The sequence below is a fragment of the Pygoscelis adeliae genome, unplaced genomic scaffold, assembly GCF_000699105.1.
Source record: "Pygoscelis adeliae isolate BGI_AS28 unplaced genomic scaffold, ASM69910v1 Scaffold10, whole genome shotgun sequence".
Classification (NCBI taxonomy): domain Eukaryota; kingdom Metazoa; phylum Chordata; class Aves; order Sphenisciformes; family Spheniscidae; genus Pygoscelis; species Pygoscelis adeliae.
This window is the reverse complement of record NW_008824053.1, coordinates 4,604,136-4,614,311: the sequence shown is the minus strand read 5'-3', so window position 1 is coordinate 4,614,311 and position 10,176 is coordinate 4,604,136. Positions and strand designations below refer to the sequence as shown.

General features: G+C 39.1%; 2 protein-coding genes across 2 annotated transcripts in view; both read left to right on the top strand.

The window, feature by feature from the left end:
* Positions 1-4,287, top strand: part of BRDT (bromodomain, testis-specific) — a 24,159-nt gene extending 19,872 nt beyond the window's left edge. The window contains exons 14-17 of the mRNA XM_009333879.1: positions 355-428; positions 1,757-1,905; positions 3,344-3,503; positions 4,219-4,287. Of these exons, the coding sequence (XP_009332154.1) occupies positions 355-428; positions 1,757-1,905; positions 3,344-3,503; positions 4,219-4,287 (452 nt within the window). The remainder of the gene's footprint in view (positions 1-354; positions 429-1,756; positions 1,906-3,343; positions 3,504-4,218) is intronic.
* A 2,959-nt stretch (positions 4,288-7,246) lies between these two features.
* EPHX4 (epoxide hydrolase 4) overlaps positions 7,247-10,176 on the top strand; it is a 20,709-nt gene continuing 17,779 nt past the window's right edge. The window contains exons 1-2 of the mRNA XM_009333878.1: positions 7,247-7,289; positions 7,751-7,818. Coding sequence (XP_009332153.1) covers positions 7,247-7,289; positions 7,751-7,818 — 111 coding nt within the window. The remainder of the gene's footprint in view (positions 7,290-7,750; positions 7,819-10,176) is intronic.

The following is a 10,176-nucleotide window of genomic DNA, read 5'->3' as shown; positions in this document are numbered from 1 at the left end:
AGGGGACAGGAGGTGAGGAGCTGGCAAGGTGCTGTGTTGAGACTTTCTGACCAAACTTTTTGGGCATTCTGCTGGGACCTCTCCTAGAATTAACCAGGAGTTAATTTCCCATCTATAGTTGAGATTAACTATTCCTTTCCCTGCCTCAAACTGGAGAGAAGTGGTTCAGTTCAGCTTAAGCTTAGGAAATGTTTGGGAGCGTTTCTGTCATTCTGAACCTAATAATAATAATAAATTGCAGTGTAAATTCTTAAATCAGTTTCTAGAATGACTAGATTTTTGTCACTTAAATTTGAGGAAACATAGCGCATAAAATCAATATGAGTGAAAAATCTTTTTTTATTCTTCCATCAGGTCGTTCTACACCTAACGATAAACCTAATGGTAAAAACATGCCAGAGCCAAAATCCAAAATTCTTCCAATAAAGGTAAGTGTTGCTCAAGTCTTATTTGAGGAGAAGAGCTTGAGTATGCTTACTAGGATCGATAATTCCCTGTCCTGGGATCTTCTCTGAAAATCTTTTATGATTCAAATGTTTAGTGTCTGATAGGTCTTGGGAATTGTTATAACCTATACAGATTTATCTCATTTCTAGTGCTAAAAACAAACAAACAAATCTATGGGGTGTGATCATTTCAGAAGGTAAATGATGTAAGATTAAGTTAAAAATAACACATCTATATTGTCATTAAAAAATATGGCTTATCTCATCTAGTTTTAATATTTAAATTATTAGCGTTCCTTGATCTAGTTCTAGTATTCAAGCTATTAGTGTGATTTCTCTTGCTGATCCGGTAACAAAAGTAAGAGTAGTGTAGAATATAGCCTTGGGTACTATTGAAAAATCTGTTCTGAAACAGGATGATACACTTTTGATGACATTATTATAATTGGGAAATAATCTGAAGGTTTTTATGAAATTTAAGCAAAATATTTCCTAGCATACAATAGGTTATCTTAAATGGAGGAACAGAGGAATTGTCTTATCTATTATTTAAATTATTCTGTGGTAATCAGCTATTTGAAAACATCAAATCAAAATTACTAGTCTAAATAACTGATCATGTCAGCCTCTGGACCTAAAAAGTTCGTATGTAGTCTGTTGAATTAAAATATTCCTAGGATTTTTCTTCAGGCTCTTAGCTTTCAGAAAGCTATTAACTAACTTTTTTTTTTTAATTGAATTCAGTATTTCCTTCATAAACACGTGACCTTCTACTAGAAGCAGTACTACTTAAGAATACTTGTTTTACGCTGTTTTATGCTGCGAAGAAAATGCCATGGGGGGGTGGGGGGGGAGAAAACACGAGTATTTAAAATAAACAAAGCCTACAAGCCTAATACAAAACTATTGTTATCTAAGGATTACATAGAGAAATGAGATGGATGTTCTCTGTATTAAAATATTGTCCATGGACCTTGCATAAGCTTAGTCTTGTGAATTCATGTTTTCTGGAATTAAAAAACGGAGAGGTGGACATAAAGGATCGGGTAAGAACAGCTACAAACGCTAATAATTTTTAGCGTATTGCTAAAGAATCTCAACGTTGATGAGAAAACATATCGAAGTCTGCTTAGACTGCTGTATTTGCACTAGTATTCTGCTAAAGTAAGGATATTTTGTTGTAGATATTCCCAAACAGGCCCAGTCAAAACAACACTGTGCTAACGTAAGAACTAAGCAGGTAATGGATGATTAGTAGTCACAGAGTATTTTTTGCCTCTTCCATGTTTTCCTTTTTCTAATAACTTCAGGATACAGGATTTAAGAATATAGATTCCTGGGTAAGCTTATGTAAAACGATGATGCTTCCAGCTCCAATAAAAACATCTGCTGAGAGCTTCAAACAGTTCAGGAAAGCAGCATTAAAGAAGAGGAGTGGGCAAGCGCAGGAGTTAAAAAGGCCTCTGGTGCAAGCTGAGAGGGAACTGCAAAACCTTCCTCGAGAAAGAGAGAGGTTTGTAACAACGTGTTTAAATATTGTTCTATTTTTTGCTAGTATGGTACTGGGTGGCTTAGTTATTCAGGAACAAGTGGTTTGGATTAGATAATTGCCATGCGTCAGATGAAGGGGGGGAGCTGTACCGCTCTAAACACAACTGCACATCCAAAATGCACAAAGTGGCTTTTTCCCTTGCAAATCAGTATCCTTTCCGCAGTCAAAGAAACTTCTCAAGTACTCCTTCCCCCCTCCTTTTTTTTTTTTTTTTTTTTTTTGTTTTTTGCTTTGGTCCCCTGGGGCACTCAATTCCTCTAGTCGTGACCAGAATTCATGCCTGTCCTCAGCATCTTACTTTCCTATATCCGTAGCCAGGAAAATCCCCATCTTATTGCTATCCTAAGGGGAAGCAGGATAATCTAGTCTTCAAGAACTTGGTGCTAACATAGCTAAAGGAGTTCCAGTGTGCACCACTTCAGAGAGCAGAATTCTTTGCATTGCCGTAGAGAAACATATTCAATAAGCTACTGCTGTAGTATTCTTCCCTAGTTGTTTGCAGCCACTGTTTTAGTGAGTGCCCACATATGTATCCCAGTCTGAGGTCTATTATTAGGCTGAGTGGGATAAGTGACTGCCTACTAATTACTGCATTGCAGTAATATCTTAGATTGCTGTTTGCCACCTTTTTGAAACTCCGCTTTCTGTAGTACTTCCTTCTTCAGTAGTCTTGATTTTTTTTTTTTGCTTGTCTGTTTGACCCTGTGGAAGATAAGTTTGAGCCAGTTCCTAAATTCTCCTGCTCCTGCCCGTCACAGCTGTATGAGAATAGTCACTTGTTTGGAGTGTATTATTTTAATAAACAGAGCGTTTGAGAGACTTCAAGAGTACGCTCCTTGTTCAGAACGTATAGTGAACAGTCCAGGCACCTTCAGCTACTACAGGTTTCCACGAGGAGGAAACTGGGCACGTAACTCTTGTAGCTCTATGGAATAAGACATTACAGTTGCTTGCCTGAAGTTAGTGAAATCTAACTCGAATAACTAGTTGAAGAGGAAGAAGGTAGAAGCAAAACATCACGGGCCACGAAAGTAACAGAAATTTAAGTGTGTATGTCTGTTTCAAAGGAAGTGCATGTAAGCTTTGTGTAACGTATATAAATCCTGTGTGCATATAGATTGGAAATGGAACACAGAAACCTCGTCGTACTACAGCCCAACAATTGCGTGCACATCCCTCTTGCGAAGGGAAATTACTATGAATCAACATGTAAAACATAACCACAGTTTGTGCTATGCGCTGATTTAAGTTATTTGCAGAATTCTCTTCAGTTGCAAAGGCTTGTTACGAAGAAAAAGAAGAAACAACTTTTATCCTATACCGATCTCTTCTGCTTTCTTTAAAGGGGCCATGAAGGCACAGCATCGGATGCCATTGCAGTGACAGACTGTGAGCCCCAAAACCAGCAGAAGAGCAAACAACTGCCCAAAGTTCAACAACATACTCTTGTTCAAGACCGTAACTTGGCTAGAAAAATGGAACAAGAACGCAGGAGGAGAGAAGCAGTAAGTTGCTGACTCTTGCCAGCTGATTTTGTTTCAACTTTAGTGGAGGATAAAAAATGTTAGGGCCCGAATGATTGAAAGCAACAAAACTATGCTACCTGAAGAATTAGTCCAGAAAAGAGAACTCAAAGTAGGTCTTCAGGTGGTGGAATATGAAAAACTATCTGCTTGGTCCTATTATTCCCATAAGCTTAAAATAATTGCATGGTAGAATCAAATTTTAAAGTGGAGTCCCTGCCCTTTGAGTAACTTCAAACCTCAAGGCTTGCAAGCTGTCTATGTCTATCCTCTTTAACATACTCCATGTCAACAACACTGCCAGTCATACTGTTCTGGTCTGAAATATCAAAACTGAGCCTTTTTAAAACTAACTTACTGGTTTTATTGGTGTAGGTAATGAATGTTTTTTAATTGCCTTTTTTTTTTTGATTAAACTTTTTTTTTTAATTCATAATATCGTACAACGGAATGTAAGAACTGCAGCGCGCGATTATGCTAGAATCAGATAAGGTCTACTAAAGCTTTCATCCTGTTCAGCTCTTTTCAGGGAGGACTTCAACAACATGCACACTCAAACCTGTAATAGCAGAGGAAGCATACACTTTTTGGGAAGAAGCTTTGTAGTTTTTTCTTAAATCTTTATTAAATATTTGACCTGCATATTACTAATTAATGTCTGACTGCTCTGAAAATACACTAATTTGCTTTCTTGCAGATGGCTTGTACAATTGATATGAATCTGCAGAGTGATATTATGGCATCTTTTGAAGAATATCTTGAGTGAAAGCTGTAGTTAATATAGAACTTAACTTCAACATTACTACAAACTGTACAACTTTGAAAATGTACTAGTTACAAGCTTAAATGTTAAGACCACTTTAAAGAGCACATGAGCTCCTCTAAAATGCTTGATATTAAAAGCTTGTTCATGGATATTTGAAGCATCACAAGATCTTTTTGGTGCTTGTTTGCAATATATGTTATCTAGTCTGCTACACAGTGGAACGTAGTTGTTCTTTTGATTAGTTTTATATGTTGTGTGTGTATATATATATGAGAAAATATCAGCTTCTTGATTTTTTTTCTCATTTTTTAAAAATCAATTTTTTTCAGAAACACTTGAGAATCTGTTATACTGAGCATAGCCAAATTCTTCTGTTTGACTGTATTAAGTCATAGTATACTAAATATGCACCTATAGAAACTACTTTAAAGCAAGGTCTTATCAATTCTGTGATTGCTATTAAAACAATCACTTTACTATGACACGCTTGCACAGAATCTGGGCTGTGACAAAAGACCTCTATAATAGTGATAATTTCTGAAGGGTGCGTAACGTTATTTGTAATCGTAAAAAAACATTTCCTGGAACTCTGTAATTTCAACAGCAAATCCTGTATGCTTGCATGTCTTTTAAGGCCCAGACATGTTGATCTTCTGTTTAATGTACTTTATGTTAACATAACATTTGGATAAGGGTGCAAGCATGTTTGCCAAATGGCTCTGGTTCTTCACAGAAAGAAATTATGTAAAACATTCCACTTCTGGCTCCAGTTTGAAAGGCTTTCTGATTAATGCAATATTTTATTAATGTTGGGATACTTGTCTGAAGTAGAAACTAGAGTGTAAAAACCCTACAGTCTTGTTGATTATATATAGCTATCTCAAATTAAGTACAGGACTAATAAAACATTGTTTTATAGAAATAATACCAAAACACAATGTGTATTACAGAAATGTTGGGTGGAAGGGGGCCCCTAGAGATATTCTAGTTCAGTGGTCTCCAAACCTTTGTCATCATGCACCCCATCAGCAAAAATTTTAAGGATGCACCCCCAAGACATGTATATTTATTCATTTACAAATTATATACATGTTCTACCGTACTAATATGTTATGTACATTATAAAAAATACACAAAAATAGAAATTAAATATTTTAAATAGTTTATTTAATTTTGCTTAGTTATGTTTATTTTATTATTTTTGTAATTAAAAAAAAACCCTTGTATTAAATATTTTCTTCCCACACTCCACTTTGGAGACCACTGATCTAGCTGAACCTCCCCCTCAAAACTCTCTCTCCCTGCTGAGACCTCCGGTCTGTTGAGTTCCTGGATCAAAGTTGGAAGTGAAGGTAACGCTGCCAGCGTTGTGGTGAGGGTCTGCCACTGACCACCCAACTAAGTAAGCTAAGCGGACAAGACTTTCTATAAATAACTGAATTTTCAGACAAAGGAAATAAATTGCATCTAAAGTCATAAATGACAGCTAAAGCATGCCTGAAAATGGTAGCCTGGACTTTCAGGTCGCAGGCTGATGAGCAAGTGCTAGTTCCAAAATACCTATTCTGCAATAAAATACTCCTCTGTGTCTTCTACTTCTGCCGTTGCTGGAACGGTAGTACTTCATTCAACAGCAGAAACAGTGTATGTTGACAAATGCTCAGATCGGGGTATCACCCCTTGAAACGTCTAGGGAAGTCCTCTTTACACGAGCCTTGCCTGGATGCAGGCTCAAGTGTATGCTGTTCGGGAGATTTGAGTACTTGGCTAGGAAGGGGATTTGGGGTGAAAGTTGGGTCGTAATGTGAAGTGGTGCTGTTAGGATGTCTTGTTTCACATCCACAACAAAAGTGATTTAGGCCTGCCTTCATTTGTAGTTTATACATCTTTAATAGCTATTTCTCCTGCAATAAAATGTTACAGTTCACATTCAGGACTCCCTACCTTGCCGTCATCTGGACATACTTTCTGACTGGGTTAGTGCAAGCTCAAGATCTCTTGCTTTGGAAATAGGTGACAGGAGGGAAGGGCAAGAATTTATTCTCTGTTTTGTCCGTTCTATATAACCATATGTGCATTGCTAACAGTATGAACTGGTACTCTTGCCCCTTCAAAAACTAATTCCAGCTTCCATGACTCTCTATTGTCATGGTGACTTAAAGTCACAATGTCAGTGCTGCTAACGCTAATCTGATAAACCCTTCATTTGCAACCTACAAGCCAGTTAAAGAGGATAATCAGTTCCTACCTCCAGACAGAAGCCCGAGTTCAGAGGGAAGGGAGATGGTCTCCAAACATAAGTGAGTAGCAAGCCTACAACGATCGTGTTTGCGCAAAGCTGTCGCCGCGCTCAAGCGAGCAGGAATACCAGTTGTGCGGATACGGCCTGCAAACAAAAAGCTGCTTAAACAGACTGAGTATTGTTAGTTACCTAGCAGTTAAAATGTGTACTAAGTTCCGTTACACCATTAAGTTACCTTGACCATTTGTGAAAACAGCTGCACTAACGTGTAATTTTTATACTTGTGTCTACGCTAGTAGATTGTATCTACATGTAAATGAAGGTTAAGATAGTTAAAAGCTTTAAAAAGTTCCTCTGTCACTAATAAATGGAATATGTTAAATTTTTTACTATCAACTATGAGATGGTCAGGCCAGAGGCAGAGTCAGAGATGTGCCAAGTTGTCCTCTTTTGTCTCTCAGAGACACAGGATTAGTTGAACTTTCAAAAGATTAGCAGGCAGATGGCACATCATGGAGGGCAAAGCACATTGTCAAAGCTCGTAAGACAATCTGCCCTGGGGTTGGTTTGGCTTGGCACCCGTTAGAACAACAATTTAGAGCAGAAAATGAGAAAATCAAAATATAAGGAAAACAATAATTGTTGGGGTTCTCAAATTTTCTTATTCATATGAGATATATGGAAGATTCTAAGCTTTCTTCTGCAAAATGCTGGGAAATGTGTGGATGGTATTTGCCTTGTGCAAACAGGTTTGCCGCACGTATGTAGACAGCGTGATCCTGGACTACAAAGAAAGCGTTCCTCAATAAAAGAGGAATTCTGCTGCTTCCTTGGCAAACAGGACAGCTAAGGTAGCGCAGGTGGAGATGCCCAGAAACGCTGAGCCAGGGTGTGCAGAAGGGCGTGCAGCGATTTCATCGTGCAAAAGCCCCTCAGAACTGCTAGGTCCCCAGCACTATCTTCTTCCCAGCTGTGATGCTGGATCCGTATTTAATATCTGAAGATGACATAGCTAAACTCCACAGGCAAAAGGTTTGTATAATTTAGAAGCTTGACATAAAACTACCTAGGTAGTTAGTGATGTATAAACTAAAAATAGTTCTATTCTTGTGAAAAAATTAGCTCTGCGGTTTGTACAAGAAATATGGCATAACTTGGCCAAATACCTGCTTTATAATAAGGCACATGATGATTCCATCTCTGATCCTTCTTATATTCTAGATGGCTACTGTCATTTTGTGAATGCTGTGTCTAACCCGTCACTGGCTTCCATCAACCTTTCTTTAGAGGTAAGTGGAAGCTTGTGGTTAACTCCAGGATTTCTAACCTTGGTTTTCCAATTTCTCTTTGGGGATGTTTTCTACCAGTTCATTCCGATTACTAGTTTATTAAGGAATTTGATGACTTGTGATATAAACAACAACATTGGTTGCTTTGCTCCTGCCAAACTTTCTAACTTATCTAACCGGGTCACTGGTTTACTGAGGTGCACTCCAGGGAAAATCCTGCTGCAGCTAGTCTGATACGGAGAAGCTGTGAAGTCTTCTTCCCTACGAAAAGGGTTATTAGCACAAAGTCTGATGCATAAAAAAAATTAGTTATATGCTAATCCTGGGGTCGGTGGTATGAGTAATCTGAGCATGAACAGAAGGCTCAGGCTTGGTAGTCATGATTCATATAATCCTACTGGAGTCTGCGGAGGTTGGTGTCTTAACTGAATCATCAGCTTCTGATGTTGTTCCTTCTCTCCTTGCCCAGGAGAAGGAAGGAGCCTTAAACAGCCCAGCACCTTTTTCCCCAGCAGCCTGATAAAGCTCCCGACCTTAAGTCTGTAGGGCTCACTTTGAGACAATGAGCAGGGAGCGTGAACAGCACGATCCAGCGTTGTCAGCTGATGCGGGTTGCTGGTGTTTCTTTTCTGTTATGAGTAAGAGGAAGCTAGGCAGCTTTTTACAGCAACTTGAAGATGTTATCTTTAGTAGTAAAAAGTAAATTCAGGTAATGGTTTTGTGTCTTATTTAAACTTTTAAATGCATGAAAATGCAGTAATGGGCAATTCTTTATAACGTTCCTTTCTGCTGCTTAAGGTTTTTATTTGATTTTTAAAAAAAAAGAAAAATTTTGAACTGGTTGAAACCAGCATTAACTCTGCCACTGCCTTCAGTGGGACTAGGATTCAACATCAGTGTCTATATTTGTAAGCCTGAATTTAGAACAAGTAGGAGAAAGCATTTGGTATGTTACAGACAAAAATTGTCTACAAGCTGTGTTTCGTGCACAGTGAAAAATGATATATATTCTGTCCGTATACATGGTTATCCAATTTGGGTTTTTTTAAACAGCTCATTAAATTACATATCTTAGAGTTAACAGATGCACGGTGTCTTTGTACCAGCTTCTACTTGCGCTGCTGGACAGAGGCAAAAAAAAATTTCTTGGAAGTTAAGTTCTAATCCTCCAAACTCAGCTGGACCAAGAAGAAATTTTGGTCTTCATCAAATTCAAGTAAAATTTGGCAAAATCCTCCCCTCCAAAAAAAGGCAGGCAGTTGCACACAGGCCTACGTTATTAGTTGTGGCTCTCACGGAGCTTCTACAAGTCTCGAACCTGCCTGTACCCTCTAGTCTGAGAAGCCAAGGGGTTTAGATCGAGGAGTAAAGGTGAGCAGGCTGTGCACCGAGTCGGATCAGGACTTGTCAGGATTTGACATGCAAGCTCAATCCTACTTTTCTTGTAGTCAGCAGCTACTCTGCCCGCGTTTCGTTATCTCCCACAACTAATAAACTAATTTTTCATAACTTGCGTTTTTATAACATGTAAAATCAATTGCTTAATAGAGTTGTGCTTTTCCTTACAATTTTGGATTACGTGAACCATTCTGATTGTAAATTACCCTTTACCCTGCGTATCAGTAGGTTAATACAAGGTAGGTGCTGACTGGAGCCTTTCTTCTTATCCCAGCATCCGTCGCCCCGCGCGACACTGACTCCTCGCCTTCCGCACGTAGCAATTTGCAGCTAATGGACAGGCGTAAGATGGTTCAGCTTTTAATGTCAGCCTTGGGTGGCTGAGATCTCGGTACCAAACTGGCTCCCTTGGAACAGAGTTAGTAATGATGATCCAGCTTCCTCTTCTAGCCGTTATCTCTAGTAGAGTAAGGTAAATTTTTAAAATTATAGATTTTGGGGCTGGAGCTCAAGATTTGTATCTTTTTTAAGAACTAGTCACAGTAATAGCATGTAATACCTAAAACTGTAATACGTTTACAAAATCACCTTTAACTGGGTAACAGTGAAGCAGCAGTGAAAGAATGTACAGTCTTGAACAATACTAACGCGCATCCACACAGCCGCGTACCTATACGCTTCCTTTGACACGTAAATAAGGTAAGTGCCATCCATCGAGTACGTGACCAGAGTAGGCAAAGCACTCGCCTGCGAGGACCTCCGGCAGGCACCCGAGGCGCGGCTGTCCCTCGTACCCCAGCCGCGCTTTTCGCAGTGACATTTCGAGCGAGTTTCGGTGGATTTGGCAGTTCCGTCAGAGCGCGCAGCCGACGGCCCCGCTCCTTGGCTCCAGCGACGGTTTCTCCTTGTTTCATCTACGGAATATCTGGGGGGGGAGAGCCCTCCGGGGCCGAGCTGCTG